Source organism: Rhincodon typus, chromosome 19, assembly GCF_021869965.1.
Source record: "Rhincodon typus isolate 14 chromosome 19, sRhiTyp1.1, whole genome shotgun sequence".
Classification (NCBI taxonomy): domain Eukaryota; kingdom Metazoa; phylum Chordata; class Chondrichthyes; order Orectolobiformes; family Rhincodontidae; genus Rhincodon; species Rhincodon typus.
In genome coordinates, this window is record NC_063350.1 from 8,617,488 (window position 1) to 8,640,883 (window position 23,396).

Below are 23,396 nucleotides of genomic sequence, written 5' to 3' on the forward strand. Positions count from 1 at the left end.
AGGGAAATTAATTCGTGATGCCCCATGGACCTTGTAGGGGTTATCACAACTGCTCTCTTAAAATAGTTCCCCAACCCCAACTCTAGCACCATTGAGCCTAAGCTAGAGACCTTTCTGATGTTGCTAAGAATTTGGCTTTGTCTTTTTATTGCTGTCAGTTACTGATCTCCTGCCACTCACAGAATGTGGGTGTGCAACATTTCTGCACCCTTCCCCAACCTCTGCTTCCATTCCTGACTATCCCTTTTACTGTGAGTTTTACAGACCAGTTAGTAACTGTCAATGGCAGTGCTTTGTGGTTTAAGTCTCAAGTGTAATTCATAGAATGGAAGCAGGCCATTCGGCCTGTCAAGTCCACACTGACCCTCCAAAGAGCATCTCACCTAGACTCACCCCCTACCCTATCCCTGTAATCTTGCATTCCCCGTGGCTAACTCACCTAACCTAGGCATCCCTGGACACTATGGGCAATTTGGCGTGGCCAGTCCACCTCACCTACACATCTTTGCACTGTGGGAGGAAACCAGAGCAAACTCACACAGGTGCAGGGAGAATGTGAAAACTCAATACAGACAGTTGCCAAAGGGTGGAAAGGAACCCAAGTCCCTGGGGCTGTGAGGCAGCAGTGTTGACCCTCAGCCACTTTGTCCAAAACCTTGTACTGCACACATGTACATTCCAGCAGAGATTAGAACTTGCAATATTCAGTAACCTGAGGTGGAATAACTCTGGGAATTTAGTAACTTTAAGGGGGGATCTTTTTATAAAATCTAGTCTGATTTTGCATTTCACATTGATCTAGCTTTAACCTTAACTTGTCATTTCTTTCACAGTATTTGTCACTGTAATATAGGCTGCCTGCTAGTGACATTTTACACAGTCAATTAGGTAACAATTATCAAATTAGTTACCTAGTCAATATAATAAAGGTCTGTAAAATTATGATGGGATTTTGTTTTATATTCTTTTTGCAGAGTGTAGCCATTGATCATTAAGCAGCCCTTGCCAGTTGCTCATCCCTAATTGTCCTGGAGAAGGTGGTGATGAGCTGCCTTCTTCAACTGCTGTAATCCTTGGGTGTAGGTAGATCCATAATGATGTTATGAAGCGAGATCCAGGATTTTGTCCCAGTGACAGTGAAGTGACAATGATATATTTCCGAGTCAGGATGGCGTGTGACTTGTAGGGGAACTTACAGGTGGTGGTATTTCCACACATCTGTTGCCTTTGTCCATCTAGATGGGAGGGGTCCTGGGTTTGGAAGGTGCTGTTGAAGGAGCGTTGATGAACCTCTGCTGTGTATCTTGTAGATGGTACACACTGGTGCCAGTTTGAGTTAGTGGAGGGATTAAATGTCAAAGATAGGTGAGTATGTGGACAGTGTCAAACAGCCTGGCAACTTTGTCCTGGATGATGAATGAATACAAAGAGAATTTTGTTTTCACTCTGGTGAAGAACACAACATAAGATGGTTACCAAGAAGCCCTATTGAGAATTCAGAAAAACCTTCTTTACTCAAAGAGCTGTAAAAATGTTGAACGCGCTCCCACTGGATGTGTCTGAAGTGAATAGTGTAGGTACGCTTAAGGGGAGGTTAGACAAGTTAAAAAGAAGGGAATAGATTTAGATAAGGAAAGATGGGAGGAGACTCCGTGATCATAAATATTGGCACATACTGGATAGATGGAGTGGCCTGTTTCTGTTCTGTGTTTGTTTTATACACAGTCCAAACTGATAAAGCGACAACAGAATTACAAACTCTTGTTGGAAACAGATGAACAAAATCTAATATCGACCGGGGAAGATTTTGAGTGTCCGATCTGTTTAAACACCTTGGAGAATGGTGAAGGAGTGACTCTTCGAGAGTGCTTACATGCCTTCTGCAAGTAAGAGAAGTTATTTCATTTCATAACAGGAGCAGGGGGATCTCCTGGAGGTGGCTGCAAGGCAATTGGATGGAAATTAATTGCGACTGGGCAGCAGACCTCCACAAATTCACTCCCTTCTTCTGAAACAGAAATTAAACACGTTAGAGAAGCATAAAGAGTTGGAATCCTTCAGCTTATGTTGCCTGTGCTGATACTTGCTTGGCCCTGCATACCCGTTATTTGGTCATAAACTTGCACATTCAAACACTTAACTCCTTTTCAAAAAATTGTTTATGGATTCAGTTTCCCTCACCTTCTCGTTCACATCGTTCTACATCCTGACAACTCACTGAGTGAAGACGTAAGAACATCAGACTTAAAGGTGGGGTTAGGCCATTCGGCCCTTTAAGCCTGCTGCACTCTTTAATAAGATCAGGGCTGATCTGGTTGTGGTCTCGGCTCCACTTTCCCGTCTGCATCCCCCAACTCCCATGCCCATTGGCTGCCAAAAATTGAACGCCACCTTAAATACATTTAAGGACCCAGACTGCTCCACCTTCTGAGGGAGAGAATTCCACACTGTAGTGATCCTCTGAGAGAAAAACACATTTACCTGATCTGCTTTCTCACTGAGTTTAGACTTTGCGACTTCTGGTTCTTGCCAAAGAGAGTAGCTTTTCTCTCACTTACTCCAATCAGCAACTTTCTTCAAAACCTCAGTGATGTTAACTCTCAATTCTTTCTGTTCCAAGAAGAACAACCCAAGCGTTTGCAATCTCTGCTCGCTGCTGAATTTCTTCACATAATAAAAACAAATTGCTGCCGATGCTGAAGATTTATAATTAAAACAGAAAGTGCTGGAGAAACTCAGCAGGTCTGACCGTGTTTGTAGAGAGAAGCAGAGTTGAGGTTTGTAGACTTTGTGTCATATCTGACTTGAATCATTAACTCTGTTTCTTTCTCCACAGATGCTGTCAGATCTGCTGAGTTTCTCCAGCAATTTTTCCACGTAAATCTCCTCTGGACCCTCTCTGAGTAGAGTGCAGAGCCCAGCATTGTCCTTAATACTCCAGCTAACCAGTGATTCATGTAATAATAAAAATCAGCATGTTCTTCTCAATTTTTTATGGGATATGAGTGTTGCTCATGGCCAATTTGTGATGCCCATCCCTAATTGCCCTGGAGCGGAATGGTTTGATCGGGACAGGGGCAGCGTAGAGACAGCCACATTGTAGTCATTGTTAGCTCCAAATTGGTAAAGACAGCAGACGCGAAGCAGATTTTATATTCAAAATAAACAACAATCAGTGTAGTGAACATGTCTAGCTATATAGAAACAAAGAAAATAGGACCAGGCGTAGGCCATTCGGCCCTTCAAGCCTGCTCTGCTATTTATAATGATCGTGGGTGATCATCCATCTGAACAGCCTGTTCCTGATTTTTCCTTCATATCCTTTAATTCATGTAACACCAAGTGCTATATACTATTCCCTTTTGAAATCATACAATGTTTCAGCCTTGACTGCTCTCTGTGGTAGTGCATTCCATGGTCTCCCCACTTTCTGGGTAAAGAAATTTCTCCTCATCTCAGTCCTAAATGGTTTACCCTGTGTCCTGAGACTGTGACGCCTGGTTCTGAACTCCCCCTTCATCAGGAATGTCTTTCCTGCAACAACACTATCCAGAATTTTATACGTTTCTCTGAGATCCCCCTCAATCTTCTGAAGTCCAGTGAATATTAACCTAACCGAATCAACCTCCCCTCGCTCATCGGTGCTGCTATCCCAGGAATCAGTCTGATAAACCTTTGCTGCACTCCCACAATAGCAAGAACAGCCTTCCTCAGAAAATGAGACCAAAACTGCACACAATGTTCCAGGTGTGGTCTCACCAAGGCCCTGTACAATTGCAGCAAGATATGCCTGCTCCTGGAGGTGAATGCGTTTGCTGGGAAGGCCAGCATACCATTTGCCTTCTTGACCTCCTACTGCACCTGAAAGCTTGCCTTTAGCAACTGGTATATGAGAACACTGAAATCTTATTGCACATTCCCTTATTATATTTCGTATAATATATATTCTTAATTCCAACAGCAGCAGTGGTGGGATTTGAACTCATGTCCCCTGACCAGTAGCCTGGGCCTCTGGATTACTGGTCTGTTGTTGTTACTGCTATACCACCATCTCTTTCCACTTTTATTTCTCCATTTCTCTTTTTATAACCCAAGTAACCCATCTTTTTTAACCAACTTCTCTTGTTAAGGATGGGTATATTCACATAATGGTTATATTCTTGTTCTAGTCTAGATTCATCCAGAAATAGTTAGGTAAGGGGCAGAAGGTTTAGAAGAGATGTGAAAAAAATATTTTTCATTCAGAAGGTGGTAGGAATCTGGAGATCACTGCCTTTAAGGCTGGTAGAGGCAGAAACGCTTGTAACATTTAAGATGAGGGGTATAGATAGGGTTAATGATAGTTGTCTTTTCCCTAGGTTGGGGGATTTCAAGACTAGGGGTACACTTTTAAGGTGAGAGGAGAGAGATTTTAAAAAATACATGAAGGAAACATTTTTTACACAGAGGGTGTGTTCGCGTGTGGAATGAATTTCCTGAGGAAATGGTGGATGCAGGTACAATTACAATGTTTAGAAAACACTTAGGTAAGTACATGAATAGGAAGGGTTTGGAGGAATATGGGCCAGGAATAGGCATGTGGGACTAGTTTAGCTTGGGATTATGGTTAGCATGGACTGGTTAGACCGAAGAGTCATACAGTGTGGAAACAGACCCTATCAGTATTTAGATATACACATGTGATGCCAAATCATGCAAGGCTGCAGGCCAAGTGCTGGAAAATTGGATTAGAATAGTTATGTGGTTGCTTTTCACTGGCTCAGATTCGATGGGCTGTCGGGCTTTTTACTGAACAGCTTCTACAACTCGATGAACTTGGACTCATGATATGGAGGATTGAACTGAAGCTTGAAATAGAGTGCGTGGGAAATAGAGTGAACTAACTGTTCAGATCTTTAAATAACTATGAATGTTTGCAGAGATTGTCTGAAGCAAACGATCCTGAGCAGCACCGAAGCCGACGTGACGTGTCCATTCATGGATCAACTGTATTCATGCGAAAGCAAAATCCTGGAACGTGAGATAAAATGCGTAAGTTTTCTTCACCTATGATTCCTCATGCTTTAGTTCAGAGTTGAGAGCAACCAAAATCATAGAATCCCTCTAGTGTAGAAACAGATCATTCAGGCCAACAAGTCCACACTGACTGTATCCCTGTAACCCTGCATTTCCCATGGCTAATCTACCTAGCCCACACATCCCCGGACATTATGGACAATTTAGCACGGCCAACCCACCCTATCCTGCACAGCTTTGGGCTGTGGGAGGAAACCAGAGCACCCAGACGAAATCCATGCAGACACAGGGAGAACATGCAGATTCAACACAGACAGTCACCCAAGGCCGGAATTGAACCTGGGTCCCTGAGCCCTGAACGTAGCAGTGCCAACCACTGAGCCACCCCTTTACAATTTTACATAAGGGAGAATGTTAATGGTGCTTGAGGTTGGGGGTGTGGTAGTGTTGGTGGGTGCATGATTAAGAAAATGGGGAGAGTCTCACCATCTACCATCCACGTTTGCCAGAAATGAGCCACAGGAAAGCTGTTTGCTTCAAGGAGGCAGATGTCTTCACTTGAGTGATGTAGGGAGGACCCCAATCTCACCCTAACGGCAAGTGCACCTTTTCAACTTCTGCTACCAAGAACTCCATGTATAGCTTTGCTAACCACAATCGGTATTGAGCCAGAAGAGAACTTAATGTCATGAAGGTTCCTTGTGATCCAAGAGGTCTATTTCTGACATAACAAGGAATCTTGAGTTCTCCTCTTTCATTTGGGAATTCCTTCTGTTTGCATTGGCTGTGAACAGCCTGGACATTATCCCGTGACCTGGGAATATTCCATTTGCATCGTTGGGTATAGTCCAGTGCCTCCTGATTTCCTAATCCTGCTGACTTGCTGTAACGTCATTCCCACCAGCTTCTTTTTGGGGCAATGTAAGTGAGGCCCACAGAGTAGAATAGCCCAGCCTCACAGCATGGAATTTGTATGGGTGAGGATACGTTCATTCCCCTCCCACCACCACAACCCATCCATACCCAGAGACTTTCTATCCATTTATCTTTACAAAGAAAACCTGAGATGAAGGGTCTAGGCCCGAAACATCAGCCTTCCTGCTCTTATGATGCTGCTTGGCCTGCTGTGTTCATCCAGATCTACACCTTGTTATCTCATTTCATTTATTTGTTTGTTTCAGCCTCATTCTTTTCTACTTTCATTCTTTACTACCAATTTTCCCTGCTCTCTTTTCCTGAAGTCATTAACTCCTCATTAGGATACGGTTCCACAGGTAGTTTCATTATCTGGCTTGAAATTCATTTACCAACAGATGGAAATGTTTCTCTAACCTGCAGCAGATGGTCTGTCAATCAAAGTGTGCAATAGGTTTTTTCTTAATTGGTAGCTTCATCCTAGTTTCTTTTTCACATTTGAAGTACTGGGGAATTTATAAAACTTCAGATTGTGGGTGGCACGGTGGTTCAGTGGTTAGCGCTGCTGCCTCACAGAGCCAGGGTCCCAGGTTCAATACCCACCTATGGGCAACTGTCTGTGTGGAGTTTGTACGTTCTCCCTATGTCTGTGTGGGTTTCCTCTATGTGCCCCAGTTTCCTCCCACAGTCCGAACATGAGGTGGACAGGCTATGAGAAATTCCCACAGTATCCAGGGGTGTACAGGTTATGTGGATTAGCCATGGGAAATGCAGGGTTACAGGGGTAGGCTAGGGTAGGGATGTGAGGTTGGGTGGGATGCTTTTCAGAGGGCCAGTGTGTACTTGATGGGCTAAATGGCCTGTTGCCACATTGTAGGGATTTTATGATCATGAGATTCAAACAGCTCTTGCCTGTCCTTCAAACATGTTTATGTCTACTTCACACATGTGTGACTCACACCTTGAGGGTTCAGACTCTAGGAATGGCCGTATTGAGGTCCATTTGAACTTAGTTTAATTTGAAATGGCCAGGTTGAGTTCAAGCTGTGCCATGACCCCAGCAGCAAAAAAACTGTCAGAAATGTGGGCAGCACTTACACATGTGACTCCCTACTGCCATTTATAAAAGCCTCTGGAGTTGGCCTGAATCATAGACCAGTCCAAGTCTAGGACAGGGTATAGGGACAATGTCGAAGAGCGAATCATTCAGGAGTGAAACTAGGGAAAAGAAATCCTTCTCAAAAAGGATGTGAGATGTTTGCAACTCTCTTCTGCAAACGGCAATTGATACTGAACTGATTGGTTCGTTTTAGAAATGAGATTGATAGATTTTTATGGAACAGAGGTATTAAAGGATATGGGAAGAAAAGTGTGGGCATATGGAGATAGCTTGTAGACCAGTCACAATCTCATCGAATGGCAGGACCCTTTCAAGGGGCTGAGTGGTCTCCTCCTGTTCTTAGATTCCTGGTAACAAGCATTCTAAAGGCCAAACATCTCCTTTTCACTGTCGCAGGGTAAAAATCCTGGAAGCAGCGCTATGGATGGACCCACACCTCAAGGACTGCAGCAATTCAAGAAGACAGCTCACTCCCTCCTTCTCTAGGGCAATTTGGAAAGCACAATAAATGTTGGTCCAGTCAGTGACATCTATGTCCCAAGAGCAAATAAAAAGATTATGCTGATAAGGCGAGATGAAGATGGGAGGAAGGAGGGTTGTGTAGAGAATAAATATTGACATGCACCAGCGTTTGTGCTGTAACTCTGATGTAACTACTTTGAAAATCTCCCACAGTTTGCCCACTGATTTCAGTATTGTTGCCTGTCTAATTATGACTCAGCTTTTCTTGTGTTGCTTCGCAGCTCCTGACGGAGAGTGAATATCGCACGTACTTAGACCGAAGTTTAGCAATTGCTGAGAATCGAAGTGAGAACAGCTATCACTGTCAGACCCCAGACTGCAAGGGCTGGTGCATTTATGAAGATGATGTCAATGAGTTTCATTGTCCCCTCTGTAAGAAGAAGAACTGTCTGCTGTGCAAGGTGAGTTGGACTAGGGATGGAGAGACCTTGGAGAAAAAGCTGGATAAACCACTGGGTGGGAACAAGTCAGAGATTGGCTCAAAATGCAGTAGAAATCTGCAACTCTCCCTGCACCAGAGGTGATGCATGCTACATCAATTGAGGTTTAGATCTTTAGGATATTAAAGCAACATGAAGCAAAGTCAGGTAGGGGGAGCTGAGAGTCAGATCAGCCACGATCTAATTGAACTGCCTGTCTCTCCCATGGAGAAAAACCAAGGGACATGGTGTTGCTACGGTAAGCATTAAGGTGAGCTACCCCAACTAAAAAAGTCCTCTAGTCTGCTTGTGTTAGCTGATCTGAGGTAACTAAGGCAACACATGTCAGATATTTGGCAACAGAATGATGGGCGAATGAGATTTTGTTTTTCCTCAGTGAGTTACGATCATGCACTAGTGGCAGAAGTTGATTTACTAACAGGAAGTTTGTGCAGGGCGACTGGAGGAAGGAGGGACTAAACGCTAGCATGAAGCCAACTGGATATTTCTTTCAAAGGGCCATCACCGATGTGAATGGGCAGGATGGCTTCATTCTGTGATGTGTTACCCTGACTCTATTTGGACCGGAGCCAATTAGCATCCATTGGAATTGGTGGCCGGTCTGGTCATGCAGTGGGTTAGCATTGTTATGAGGAGAGAGTAGGCAAATTAGGCCTGTTTTCTCTAGAATTTAGAAGGCTTAGGTCTGATCAAAATTTTCAAGAGATTAACAGGAAAAGACAGGATAGATAAACTATTTCCATTGTTTGGGACTTCTCGAACTAGTGGGCATAGTCTGAGAATTAGGGCCAGACCGTTTACTTTGATCTCTGTCTTTAAGATGAAGCTGTGCGTTTGAGACACCAAGGAAAGTGTGTTTGTAACAGTTGGAGAATTATCCTGAAAATCACATACTAGTGGTAAAAGCCGGTGACATTCCTGGTCAGCGGTGCGATGGAAAGAACATTGGAATCTCTAGCGTCACTGTCCACGGGTGCACACTACAATATATGTGTGCAAATGTACATTCCACAACAACTCATACTCCCTGAGAGAACTGCAACTGTTAGTGAGACAGAATAGCCAAGGTTTCTACTGGAAACAACTATCTTGTGGTTCCCTGCTATCACTTGAGGACAGGACTGGGCTCAGCTATAATCCTCCGTTATGATAGACAATGGCCACTTGAATGAGGTATCAGAGTGTAATCAGTGAACAGCGAGGAACAATACCTCTGCAACTAGTCTTCAGGAGAAGAGGGACGATGTGGAAAAAGTAGAATGGAAATCAAAGAATGGTGAGAGTTGTGGTAGCTTTCTCACTGCTGACTCAGAAGGTTCTGGATGAATACGTGAATAGGAAGGAAATAGAGGGATACAGATCCTGTAAGTGAAGACAGTTTTAGTATGGAAGGGCAAAATATGTCGGCGCAGGCTTGGAGGGCCAAAAGGCCTGTTCCTGTGTTGTATTTTTCTTTGTTCACATACAGAAGGAGGCGATTCAGCCCGTGTCTGTGCTGGCTTTCCAAACGAGCGAAGCACCAAGTACCATTTCCACGCCTTTTCCCCATAACCTCTCATACTCCTCGTTCACAGATGATAATCCAACTCTCTTCAACGCCTTGATTGAACCAGGCTCCATCACATTCTCAGGCAGCATGTGCCCCTTCACCTGAAACACTTGTTGTGGGAAAAAAGATCCCCCTCATTGCTTCTTTTGCGAGTTATTTAAATTGGTGCCCTCCCCTTTACAACCCTTCCATCAGTGTGAGCAGTATTTCCCTATCTACTCTGTCCATGATTTTGAATATCTTAATCAAATGTCCTCCCGACCTTCTCTTTTACAAGGAAAATAGTTGCAACGGTGATGGCCCTGTGGTATTATTGTTGGACTGTTAATCCGGAGACCCAGATAACTTTCTGGGGACCGGGTTCAAATCCTGCCATGGCAGATGGTGGAATTTGAATTCAGCAAAATATCTGGAATTAAGAATCTAATGATGACCATGAATCCATTGTTGGAAAAACCCATCTGGTTCGCTGTTATCCTTTAGGGAAGGAAACTGCCACCCTTACCTGGTCTGGCTTATATGTGACTCCAGACCCACAGCAACGTGGTTGACTCTGAACTGCTCTCTGGGTAATTAGGGATCGGCAATAAATGTTGCCTAGTCAGCAACGCCCTTATCCTGTGAGTGAATTTTAAAAAATCGCCATCCAAGAATGCAACAGAAGTTCCTCATCACTGAAACCATTCTTGTTAATCTTTATTGCACTCCCTGTAAGCCACTCTCATTATCCTTCCTAAAGTGTGGTGCGCAGTTCCACTGGATGCAATACCTTTGAAAGAAACTGAAACTGAAGCCTTATCTGCCTTCCTCAGAAAATGTACAAGTAGAGTCAAACCCCTTCCTACTATAGAATAATAAATTTAGGATCAAAATAATATCTGATGTTGCTTGATGTAATATTTGTCAGTTGCTGATATAATAAGACCATAAGATATGGAACAGAATTAGGTCACTTGACCCATTGACTCTTATTAACCAATTCAATCATGGCCAAAATGTTTCTCAACCCCATTCTCCTTTCTTCTCCCCGTAACCCTTGATCTCCTTATTAATCAAGAACCTATCTATCTCTGTCTTCCATACACTCAATGAGTTGGCCTCCACAGCCTTCTGCGGCAGTGAGTTCCATGGATTCACCACTCTCCAGCTGAATAAATTCCTCCTCATCTCAGTTCCAAAAGCTCATTCCTTCACCCTGAGGCTGTGCCCTCATGTCTTTAGTGTCTCCATGTTCACTCTGTCCAGGCCTCCCTGTATTCTGTAAGTTTCAATCTCTTAGCCTGTCTAAGTCCTTCTGCAACCTCCCCAGTTTTTCAACACTAACCTGTCCCTCCATCTGCCTTTGTCTCACCTGCAAAGTTCACAACAGTTCCCTCAGTTCCTTCATCCAGATCATTAATGTATAGCGTGGATAGTTTTGGTTCCAACTCTGCCCCCTGTGGAACTCCATTAGTCACCGGCTGCCATCCTGAAAAAGACACCTTTATCCCAACTCTCTGCCTTCTGCCAGTCAGCCAATACTCTATCCATGCCAGTATCTTGCCCTTAACATCACGGGTGTTATCTTATTTAGCAGCCTCCTGTGTGGCACCTTGTCAAAGGCTTTCTGGAAATCCAAGTAGATTGTCTCCACTGGCTCTCCTTTGTCTAATTTGCTCATTACCTCCTCAAAAAATTCTAACAGATTTGTCCAGCATGACCTCCCCTTGATGAAGCTATGCTGACTCAGCCCTGTTTCACCATGCTCTTCCAAGTGCTCTGCTATCTCATTCTTAATAATACTCTCAAATCCTACCAACGATAGAGGTCAGGCTAACCAGCCTTTAGTTTTCCGTCTTTTGCCTCCATCCCTTCTTAAACAGGTGTGTTACATTAGCCAAATAAAAACCTAAAGAATTGCGGATGCTGGAAAATAGAAACAAAAACAGAAATTGCTGGAAAAGCTCAGTAGGTCTGGCAGCATCTGTGGAGAGAGATCTGAGTTAACGTTTTGAGCTGAGTGACCCTTCCTCAGGCATTCTGAGGAAGGGTCACTCGACCCAAAATGTTGACTCTGATTTCTCTCCACAGATGCTGCCAGACCTGCTGAGCTTTTCCAGCAACTTCTGTTTGTGTTACATTAGCCATTTTCCAGCCGTCTGGGATCCTCGTTAACTCCAGCGATTTCTGGAAGATCACCAAAAATGCCTCCACAATTTCCTCAGCTATCTCCTTCAAAACCCTGGGGTGGAGTCCATTCAGTCCACGTGATTTATCCACCTTCAGACCTTTCAGCTTCCCCAGCACCTTCTGCTTAGTGATGGCCACTACACTCACCTCTTTTGCCTGACTCCCTTGAAGTTCTGATACACTGCTGGTGTCTTCCATCGTGAATATTTGACAGTGCTCAATGTAATATTAGACCATCCCTGATGTAATATTAAACTGTGCTTCATATAGTAAGTTGTAAGTGAGACTACTAAACCCTGCTTTGATAAAACTTCTGAAATTGGGAAACCTTTTGAATGATTTGGTGGTCTTCCTTTGAAACACACATGCTGTCTGACCTGCTGTGCTTTTCCAGCCTCACACCTATAGACTCTGGCTTCCGGCATCTGCAGTCCTTATTGCATCCAAGTCATTGAATTAGCATGTCTCTCATGCACCGCTTGATCCAAAGTTTGGAGGAGAGCTCCCATTGGATCCAAATGTGGCAAAGTTACATTTGCTGAACCTCCTGCACCATCCCTGACTGATTCCCACTTGTAAAGGAAGCAGCCCTCCGTTTGCATCGGCTGCTTGCCGTTCCGTTGGCTGTGTCCAAGTGTGGCTGCTCAGCTGTAACACCCATCACATATTGGCCTGTTTCCCTCTAAGTCATTCCCTTACACATTACCCCATCCATAGGAAGTCTGTGATTGATTAATCAGTGAGTAGCCTCATAACCATAAAGCAAAATTTCACAAACTAACACAGAGCAGCAAGAGAATGAGTTGAAAAAGTTGCTACTTTATAAACGTAAGCTTTATTCCTGGATAGAATCTTCATCTCTCAAATTAGCACGATCATAGTCAAAATAAATGAGACATTCATAATCAAAAGGCAAAGAACCAGATCAGGGCATCACAGATTGAAGTTCTTTTCTTTGGAAACGTAGTCAAGCTGTGTCATAGGTAATTCAGCAGCCAATTTTGTGTAAGTAAGCTCCCCCAACAGCATTGCGATTAGAACCAGATAATCTGTTTTAGTCAGCTTCATTTGAAGGTTAAATATTGACTAGGACTCCAGGAAGAACTCCCTAACTCTTTGGAGTAATGCCATGTAATATTCTACATCCACCTGAAATGGCAAGGGGACCTTGGTTTCGTGTCTCATCTGAATGAAAGCACCTCAGAGATTCCAGCATCCCCTCACGACTGGAGTAATAGCTTAAATTTTGTGCTTAAATCTCTGCAGTGAGATCCTCCTGACTCAGCGGCAAGTGAATATTGCCTGTTGTGTTAATGTTAAAAACCCCTGGGTAGAATGGAGAAATTAGAGTTCATTGTTTTATTATATGATGAAACATACAGATTTATTTGTAAAAGGTAGGTTTGAACAATTCACTACTTGGAACTATAATTTGGAGTTCATAAATGTACAGCAAAAACCCAGAGCTGAAAGGTGAGATCTAAATCTGAATTGTTTCAAAAAGCTAGAGCCACAGCATTTTTATTAAGCTTGCTAAAACCACTGGGTGTTGCAAAACACTTTACAGCCCGTGACTATGGCTTTAAGAGGTGTATGCTTTCCTCGTTTTTTTTAAATGAAGAAAGTTTGAGATAGAAATGACGAGCAGTCTGCTAGTTCCCAATGAAGTAAACAGCTTGTGAGGCCCTTTTTTAAAAGAATATTGGAACAATAGAAGCAGCCTGAATGGGTGGAGTCAAGCTCCCACAGAACCAGGATTTTTAGTTATAGCTTTCATTTATAGCAATTGCTGGGATCTTGAAGCTGGATATGGAAGCTTATACTTCTCTCTCTGTTACAGCTAGAAGTTAGGGTTCTCTTCCTGCTGCTAGGATTGCATGTGAGACTGTCTATTTTATTGAATTTGCCTTTGCCAAGTGTGTGTTTATGGGATGTTACTATATTGCACAAGTTAATTAGTAGCAGTTAGATATATCTATTATTTTGTTAAGCATTTCAATAGTGTTACAGTTAAGCCAATTCTTTTATTTTTATTTGTCTGTATTTTAACTGTAGTGTAAAAATGAAGTGTTTTGCTTAATGTCGAGGAGTTTGACCAATCAAATTGCATCTGGAATGCAACGCCTTACACTTACCTTTAAAATATGAGGTCAGAAGTCACATATCACCAGGTTATAGTCCAACGGGTTTATCTGAAATCATAAACTTTCGAATCACTGCCCCTTCATCAGGTGAAGTGAAGACAAGCACACAGGCACATTGCTTATAGGCAGAGAAATCAATGGGCAGAGAGATCAAAAGTTCATACAAACACCGAGCAGAAACTGATAGCCAAGTTCTGTACCCACGAAGATGGCCTCAACCTTGGGTTCATGTCGCTACATGTCACCCCATCATATGGTTCTGTAAAACCTTCCTTACTGTCCTGTTTTGACACCATCACCTTGATAACTTATTATGATCTGCCTACCTTAATTAGTTTGTACACTTTTGGATTACGTTACTTTGGTTAGACTCTCAGCTTCGACTCTGATATCTATCATGTTATTCCAGCCATTTGGTTGTCTCCAGCACCACCTTATTTTTATTTTTTTTTGTAATTATCTTGCTGCCTCATTTAATCATCCCTTCACTTGCTGTTCAGCTGTTGACACTTTACTCACACCGTTCGACTCTTTTGATCACTTGCAGAGACTTATTATCCAGTCTGCTGACACTCCACTCTGACCATTTGTATGATCTTTTTATCTCTCTGCCTATAAATTCTGTGCCTGTGTGCTTTTCTTCACTTCACTTGACGGAGGAGTAGTGCTCTGAAAGTTTGTGATTTCAAATTAGCCTGTTGGACTATAACCTAGTGTCGCGTGACTTATGACCTTGTATATCCCAGCCCAACACGAGCACCACCGTATCATGTTTAAAATACGAAAAAGTTAGTGTCAGACTATCTTTTTAATATATTTTGAGGGGGTTCGGTCTGGTCCATAACAAGCCAATCCAGTACTTTAGAAGTATAGTCACTTTCGTAATCTGAGAAACACAGCAGCCAATCTGCAAAATCCCACAGATAGCAGTGTGGTAATGACCAGATAATCTATTCTTGTGGTGTTGATTGATGGATAAATATTAGTCAGTGCACTGAGGTTAACTGTTCTTTAAGATAATGCTACAGGAGATTTTACATTCACCCAAACAACTGGAGCCTTAGTTTATCGTCTCATCTGAAAGACAGCAGCTCCGACAGCGCTGCACCTCTGCGGTACCATGCTAAAGAATGAATTTGGATAGTTGCTCGAGTCCTGAAGTGAGACTTAAGCCTGGAACCTTGTCACTCAAAAGGCAGAACGCCAACCAGTGACCTAGGCTGACTGGAAAAAAAAAGAGATCATCCTTTCTGCTCCTTTACACAGGCAATACATGAAGGAATGAATTGCAAGCAGTATCAGGACGATCTCAAAATTCAAGCTGAAAATAACAAAGCTGCAAAACAGACTGCTGACATGCTCACGGTGAGGGACGTATTTATTTTTGATTAAGCATTGTCTTAAAGTGATGGGGTTGGAATCCTCATTCGTGGAGGGGGAACAGGTGCTCTGTTAGTGGTGTGGGGAACAGAAATGAAGAGGGAAATTATCAGCTTACTCAAGAGGCAACAAGAAGAGGTTTTTGAAGTCTCTAATGGCTGAGGACAACATTGTTTAATTTACCCAGTAACTGTCTCATCATCCCTGTCTGTATATTTGTTGGCAATTTCTGGCACCCTGCAAATGTTCGCAGCTCTGCTTTTGACTTCTAAAGTGGTCACTGACAAATTTCCCTGGGTTTTCAGAAAATGCGGCGACAAACTGTGGTTTTGAATTTTGCCCATGATGTTTGAGATCTTACGCTCTCCCCTGATTCTGTGATCTGTATCTTTACAGGCATTGCTTCAGAAAGGGGAAGCCATGAACTGTCCTAAATGCAAGATTGTTGTACAGAAAAAAAGTGGCTGTGATTGGATACGCTGCACTATGTGTAAAACGGAAATTTGCTGGGTGACAAAGGGACCTCGTTGGGGACCTGCGGTATGCTGTCCAATTCTAGTTACATAGAGTTACATTGAAACTACAGGAGGAAAATAGACCATTCATTCCAATTAATCTCTGCCAGTGACTAAACTTAATAGCAGTTGGTTAGCTCAATCAGATGTATGGCTGGTTTGTGATGCCAGCTGTGTGGGTTCAACTCCCAAACCAGCTGAGGTTATCTCTCCCCTCACCTGAAGCATGGTGACCCTCACATTAAACCAGCATCAGTCATCTCTGTCTAATGAGAGAGTGGGACCATGGTGACTTTACCTTTTTATGCTCAATACTAGGGCGCTACACTCCTCCAAGGATCTAAGGTTCCGCAAGTAGTTTTTTGGGGTTGGGGGGGTGAGCGTGTGTGAAATGATGTGTCTTATTAGTCATCTGCTATTAATTAGATTTTCACATTAGTAGTCGCTCCTGTGCATTGAGATGGTTGCATAGTCTTACAGCTGGGCACCATGTAGGTGTGTTTCTGTGTATCACTGGCTTCTAAGGACTTATTTCCATACTTTTTGCATGGATTGCTTCTACAGTCATAGACCTTTATATAGAAGTGAACTTGGCAGAAAAATCAAGTCCCCCTTTGCAGGGATCAAGGTAGCACTCCCTCCTTTCAAATCTTTTCCATTCCTTTGTGCTGATCTGGTCTGAGTTGTTTCAAGGATTTTTTCCTCTTCCTTGAACTAGAGGGGGTCCTAGCTTAAAAATAAGGGGATCCCCATTTAAGATACAGATGGGGAAACATATTTTCTGTCAGAGGGTTGTGTGTCTTTGGAATTCCTTTCATCAAAACACATAGAGACATGGAAAATCAGTGCAGGAGTAGGCCATTTGGTCCTTCAAGCCTCCATCACCATTTGACATGATGGCTGATCATGCAATTTCAGTATCCCACTCCCGTTTTCTCTCCATACCCCTTGATCCCTTTAGCCACAAGGGTCGCGTCCAGCTCCCTCCTGAATATACCTAACGAACTGGCCCTAACAGCTTTCTGTGGCACACAATTCCACAGTGAAGAAATTCTTCAACATGTCAGTCGTGAATGGTTTACCCCTTATTCTTAAGACTTGGATGCAGAATCTTTAAATATTTTTAAGGCAGAGCTAGATAGATTATCTGTTATCAAGGGGATGAAAGATTATTACCTGTATGCAATAATATTCAGATCTGCCATGGTCTTATTGAACAGCATAGCAGGATCAAAGGGCCGAGTGGCCTACTCTTATTCTTAGTTTATATATTTGGAATCTGACTGCATGTTTTGAAAAGAGATTTTCTTCTTCATTTAACCTGGTGGTTGAGGTGGGGCAAGAGAGGGGACGGCATCAATGTGGTCTTGTAGAAGATGGGGGTTGTGGTAGAGGGGTCAGAAAGAATGAGACCTGCCACTCTTTGGCCTGCAGTAAGACTATCTCAGTAGCTGCACTGATACTGCCACCTGCTATGGTAACAGCTCACGCCAGCCATTGGACCCAGACACTTTCCCCTATTGACAAAAGCCAAATGACCACTGGAAATCGAAAATAAGAACAAAAACCCAAAAAAAACAACCCCAGCATGTCAGGCAGCATCTGTGGAGAGAAAAGAGCAAGCTGGAACATGGAGTGGTATCTTTCCAGGCCCTGAACCACAGAGGCAAAGGTCAGAAATTTAGGAAAATCAAGTATTGCTGTTCTCCTGTAAAACTGACGGTAAAAGTCACATTTCAACCAAGTTCTGGATTTCGAAATGAGATTCTTATTTGTAAGCAGCTGTGCCTAAACAAGAATTATTGCCCATAATCACTGCATGATTATTTAATCTTGCCTCGTCCATTCTCCCAGCCACAATGGATGAGAGGGGCATCATAGAGATGTGGTACATAGTTGCTGATGTGAGTTTGGACTAATTATGTGACAAAATTCACTAGGCCATGGACAGAAACCATCCATGAAACGCGATGAAAATGACACAATGCCAATTTTGCTGGTGAGTTCTCCCAGATTTTTGTTTTACATTGCTGCTTTTATGGTTCAAAGTCACATAGAAAAGGTACATAGAATCATAGATTACCTACAGCGTGGAAGCAGGCAATTTGACTCATTGAGTCTACACTGCCCCTCTGAAGAGCATCCCACCCAGACCACTCCCCCCACCCCCCACTCTATCCCTGTAATCCTGCATTTCCCTTGGCTAACCCACCTAGCTTGCACATCCCTGGACACTATGGGACAATTTCCCATGGCCAGTCAACCTAACCTGCACATCTTTGGACCGTGGAGGAAACCGGAGCACCCGGAGGAAACCCACACAGACACGGTTGGGGGGACCTGCAAACTCCACACAGACAGTTGCCCGAGGCTGGAATCGAGCCTGGGTCCCTGGCGCTGTGAGGCAGCAGTGCTAACTATTGAGTCACCGTGCCACCCCTAAACAAATGGCAGCAGTGAGATCTACCAAAGGTGTCAATAGACAGTGACATCTGGGAGGTGTGAGGGTGGAGGGAGGAATCAGACTCACCAGGCTCTGGGGTCAGCCTCAGGGCTGTTCTAATCAGGATCCAATGCAATTTTCTCATATGACACTTTTCATTCAAATGGAGTTAAAGAAGAGGTCGTCAGCATTTCAAGACTGTTACCTTCTTCACACAACCTGACGAAAAGTTCTCGGATCTCAAAACATCAACTTTCAGTGGAATCACCATGTCTAATGGTGGAAGAGATTAGTGGAGAGAAATCCAGGTCCTGTTAGGATCTGAAAGCTTGCCAGATCTCCCTGCAGTTGGTACTCAGCGGCTTTCTACTGGGATTAGGACCCTGCCAAAAGTAGCCGGCCAAACAGACGATGCCACCTTCAATACTTGGGAGAGAGGAGGCCGCAGCTGCTGCTAGCACAGCACACGCAGGCACCGAGGATGGGTGAGTGACCATGGAGGGATAAATGTGGGGCACTGCCCAAACTGGTTCACCAGGTGGGTACACTCGTTCTCATTCACCTGAAACTGAAATAATCAAAGCTGAGGCCCTTTCATTGACCTCTTAAAAGCCTCAATTGGCAGTGCAGCAGGAAGTTCAGTATCGGGGTGTTCTTACCCAGAATTTAATTCTGCTGGAGCTGGGAACGAGTGGGATTCTGGCATGCAACCACCATCGCACATTAAGTTTTGTTCTCAACTCTGAATTCTGAAAATTCAGCCTTCTTTATCTCTCTCCTCAGATGCTACCAGTAAGTATTTCCAGCATTTTGTTTCTATTTCAGATTTCCAGCATCCACATTTTGCTTTCGTACAACTAATGAACGTTTAAATATTTAACTAAATTTTATACAGAAAAAAAATACTGCGTCACGGGGTTCTTTACTCAGATGGGGTGTGGTGGCTAGTGGATTTGGAAGCAAAACGCTCGAGAAACCTCATTCGAAACAAGCCTCTTTCCAACCTACTTCATCTGAAGTGAATACTGAAGGAAAGTCGAGAAACCAATTAGAAGAATACACACAATTCAGTCGTGGACATGGGTGCTGCTGTCAAAGCCACCATTTGTTGCAATTCCTCATTGTCCTTCAACTGAATAGTTTGCTGGGCTGGTTCAATCATTCACTGTGCTGTAACTCTGGAGTCACACATAGGCCAGACCAAGTTAAGGATGGCCCCTCCTTAAAGGGCATTAGTGGATTTTTATGATCACAGATTTCAATTCATAGTGACTATTGCTGATATTAGCTTTATAATTCAAATTTCACAATCAAATTTAAAGCGGAATTTGAAATTATGTTCCCTTAGCATTAGTCTGGGGTCACTGAATCATTAGTCCAGTGACATTGCTGCAACACCAATATCTTCCCTGAAGAGGGTGATTATTTGTTTTGTAAATATGCAGATTTTACTAACTTTCTGGTTTACCTTTCAGGGTACGGGTGATACCAGTGGAGGATGCCGTTGCCGTGTCAATGGTAAACCATGCCATCCCAACTGCCAGAATTGCCATTGAGGAGATGTATAGCCAGTTAACGTAGGGTACAGAAAGCCCACAGAAATATAATTGTGACAATTCCTTCTGATGTGCACATTACTGTTGTCTGGGAAAATAAACCAATAATGCTATCTTCCTAAGAAGTTGGAATTCAAACCTATTTCTGCTTCAAGGGAGTGTTGAATTCCAATACTTTGGGTAAAATCACTGTTATTTATAGAAGCATGTTGTCCCTAAATCATGGTGGCAGAGCGTATACGTGAGCATCCATGTATGTAAACAGATTTCTGCCACACTTCTAGCAAAAGTCACAAAGGGAATTCCTGGTCCTGTCAATGGTGAAGATGAGCAGCCTTCTCTAGGCGCTGTTTCAATCACACTTGCGTGCATAGTTGGGGTGTAGAAGGAAGCCATTCAGCCCATTGTGTCTGTACCATCTCCCTGCAACTGTTTTTGATTCATATAATTATCCAGTTCCCTGAAAACTACACTTCAATGTCCAGCTGCCATACTGTCAGGTCACATATACCATACCCTCATCACTCACTGTGTAAACAAGATTTTCTGCACGTCACCTTATTTGTTTTGTAAACCACCTTAAAGCAGTGTCCTGTAGCTCCTGTCCCTCTGGCAATGGGCAGTTTTCCCTCCACTGATCCATGCAGATTTTGAACAGTTTTACTTCCTCAAATCTCCCCTTCTGTGAGGAAAAGAGTCCAGCTTCTCAAATCTATTCATGTGACTGAAATCTCTTCTTATCAATCAGACCCCCTGCTGACTTCATATCCTTCCCGCTGCTGGTTCCATTGTTCCCACAATACCTTTAGAAATGTATCCTTTATTTCACTTTCCTTTTCTCATTCTTACTACCAAAATGCACCACTTCCACTTTTTTTTGCATTAAACCATCCACCAGCTTGTCTCTGTGCTCTTGATGTCTATTGCCATACTCCTCATAGTCCTCAGAACTTACAGGTTTTGTGTCAATTAAAAATTGAGGTTTTACCACTTGCACAAGCAAGTCTAGATTATTAATGAATCAAGAAAAGCAGTGGCCCTAGTACCTAGAACCGTGGGAAACCCACTGTTCTTTTTTATTCAACCAGATTTAACTTTGGTAAGTCTGTTAGGTAGCGTTTTATTAAATATCTTCTGGAAGTCCGCAGACATGACAGCAGTCATGTTGCACTCATCAAAAAAAAGGCTCAAACCATGTTAGTTAAACATGACTTGCTTTTAACAAATCAGTGTTGGCAGTTGCCAGGGTTCCAATTGGAAATGAGTGGTAGGTAATCTGCACCAGACATCAGTTTGCAATAAAGCATGTCCTTAACCATTTAGCCTTGTTTAGACATTTAAAGATTGATTAATAAATTAAAATTACAGTCTAGCAATGAATGTATAAAGTCAATAAGAAGAAGACAGGTCAGCTCATTCCTCAGTTTTTGATCTTGCACAAGCTGAGAGAATATTTTATGAACTGAATCAACGTGTGCTTTAGCAGCACCCAGTTCTTTCTACTGAGCTATGCAATTTTGGGTGGCATGGTGGCTCAGTGATTAGTACTGCTACCTCACAGTGCCAGAGACCTGGGTTCAATTCCAGCCTTGGGTGACTATCTGTATGGAGTTTGCATGTTCTCAGTGTCTGCGCAGGTTTTCTCCCACAGTCCAGAGATGTGCATGTTAGGTGAATTGGCCATGCTAAATTGCCCAGTGTCCAGGGATGTACAGACTAGGTAGATTAGCCATGGTAAATGTAGGGTTACAGGGTTAGGGTGGGAAGTGGGAGGGATGCCCTTCAGAGGGTTGGTGTGGACTCAATGGGCTTAATGACCTGCTTCCACACTATAGGGATTCAGTCATGAATCTCAGACAAAGGGAGAGTTCGAAGCTGATATTTAGCACGTACCTGAGCATGATTGTTTTTCATGAAAAACAAACCTCCTTTACTGTGGACAAAAGCAGTGATTGCCCTCCCATCCCACTGCAAGCCTGACAGAAGAGCCAGGGAACACACTGAAAACATTGTACAGGTGGTGTTTCGCTTGGCTTTCCGAGTTCCTCTCATGAAGGTAAAACAGGCAAATGGTTGAATGTTGTTGAGAATTCTGAAATATATCCACTTCCTCAAAGCACAATACATTTCTAAGATTGTTACTAGGCAGCTGGAATACATTGCTTGTAATATCATAAATGATCTCCTGGTGTAACTTTATTTGGAAGGATCCTACTCCGTCTGGTATAGTAGCAGCAGTGAAGATATGTGAGCAGATACTAGAGATTTAAACAAATGGACAGTTACTATATGTATATACGAATATGAAATAAAGGACTAAAATTTTCTTGAAATGATTTAAATCTGTTGTTGTACCTTCAATTTGACTCTAGCTTACAGCATAAGATATAGACAGGGTAGGTGAGTGGTTTATTTGTATGATTACTAGTAAACGCATTGATATAAAAGCAATACTGAACAACAAAGAAACTTCTGTGCAGCTTTTCTAGCTTTGTTAGATATTATCAACTCTGGCTCCCAGGACTGCAGAAGACAGCATCAAAAAAGGTCAAAAGGGGGATAGGCAAGCTAAAAGTGTATAGTTCTAGTTGCCCTGCTATAGGAAGAATATTAATAAATTGGAGAAGGTACAGTAAAGATTTACCAGGAGGGTTTGTGTTATGAGGAGAGGCTGGGATCTTTTTTCCCCCACTAGAGCGTAGGAGGTTGAAGGTGTCCTTATAGAGGTCTATAAAAGCAGAAGGGTATAGACAAGGCAAATTGTAAAGGATTTCCACCCCCCAAGAGTAGGTGAGTTCAAAACTTGAGGGCATATTTTTAAGGTGAGAGGAAAAGGATTTAAAAGGGACCTGAGGAACAACTTTTTCTCAGAGAGTGGTTCATACGTGGAATGAGGAAGTGGTGGATGCAGGTATAGTTACAACATCTAAAATACATTTGGACAGGTACTTGAATATGAAAGGTTGAGAATTATGGGCCAAACAGACAAGTGGTACTTGTTCAGTTTGGGAAACTTGGTCAGCATGGACAAGTTAGACCAAAGGGTTTGTTTCCAATGCGGTATGATTCGGACTCTGTAAAACACAGTGCACAAATTCCCCCCCACCCCACCCACCTCACTCACCCTGGATGACAACACATTTCTTTTTAAAAAAAAATAAAAAGGACTTCTCGCAACCCTTCAAAATGCTCCAAATCCTTATCCTGCGTCCAATAAAAGTAGTGTAGGGAGCTAGAGCTCGAGCTCTGAAATACAATGGAGCTAATGTTAATTTGAATTTGACCTCTTCAGAATTTAAATTACAAAAAGAGTAATATTAGAACTGAAATATTAACTGTCTCTCCACAGATGCAGCCTGACTTGCCCCAGTTTCCCCATCCTGCGCTTGACTACAAAACCATTGTTCTGTAATACTGAAATTTACTGAGGTAGCTTAGAGCTGTGTGGAGCTTTGCCCAAAGGAAGGATATATCTCTCTAAGGAGCACAAGAAAATTCACTAGATTGATCATCAGGATGAGAAGATTGCCTATGCTGAATGAATCAAGTAAATCCTAGAATTTAGAAGAATAAGAGACAATTTCATTGAAATGTATGAACCTGTCAAGACCGTTAACAGTATGTTTT

General features: G+C 42.8%; 1 protein-coding gene across 1 annotated transcript in view; it reads left to right on the plus strand.

Annotated features, from left to right (window-relative positions):
* Window positions 1–22,105, plus strand: part of LOC109938984 (RanBP-type and C3HC4-type zinc finger containing 1) — a 53,318-nt gene extending 31,213 nt beyond the window's left edge. Inside the window, exons 8-13 of the mRNA XM_020537272.2 lie at window positions 1,726–1,886; window positions 4,920–5,031; window positions 7,795–7,974; window positions 15,142–15,240; window positions 15,652–15,795; window positions 19,689–22,105. Coding sequence (XP_020392861.1) covers window positions 1,726–1,886; window positions 4,920–5,031; window positions 7,795–7,974; window positions 15,142–15,240; window positions 15,652–15,795; window positions 19,689–19,769 — 777 coding nt within the window. The 3' untranslated portion in view covers window positions 19,770–22,105. The remainder of the gene's footprint in view (window positions 1–1,725; window positions 1,887–4,919; window positions 5,032–7,794; window positions 7,975–15,141; window positions 15,241–15,651; window positions 15,796–19,688) is intronic.
* The last annotated feature ends 1,291 nt before the right edge of the window (window positions 22,106–23,396 follow it).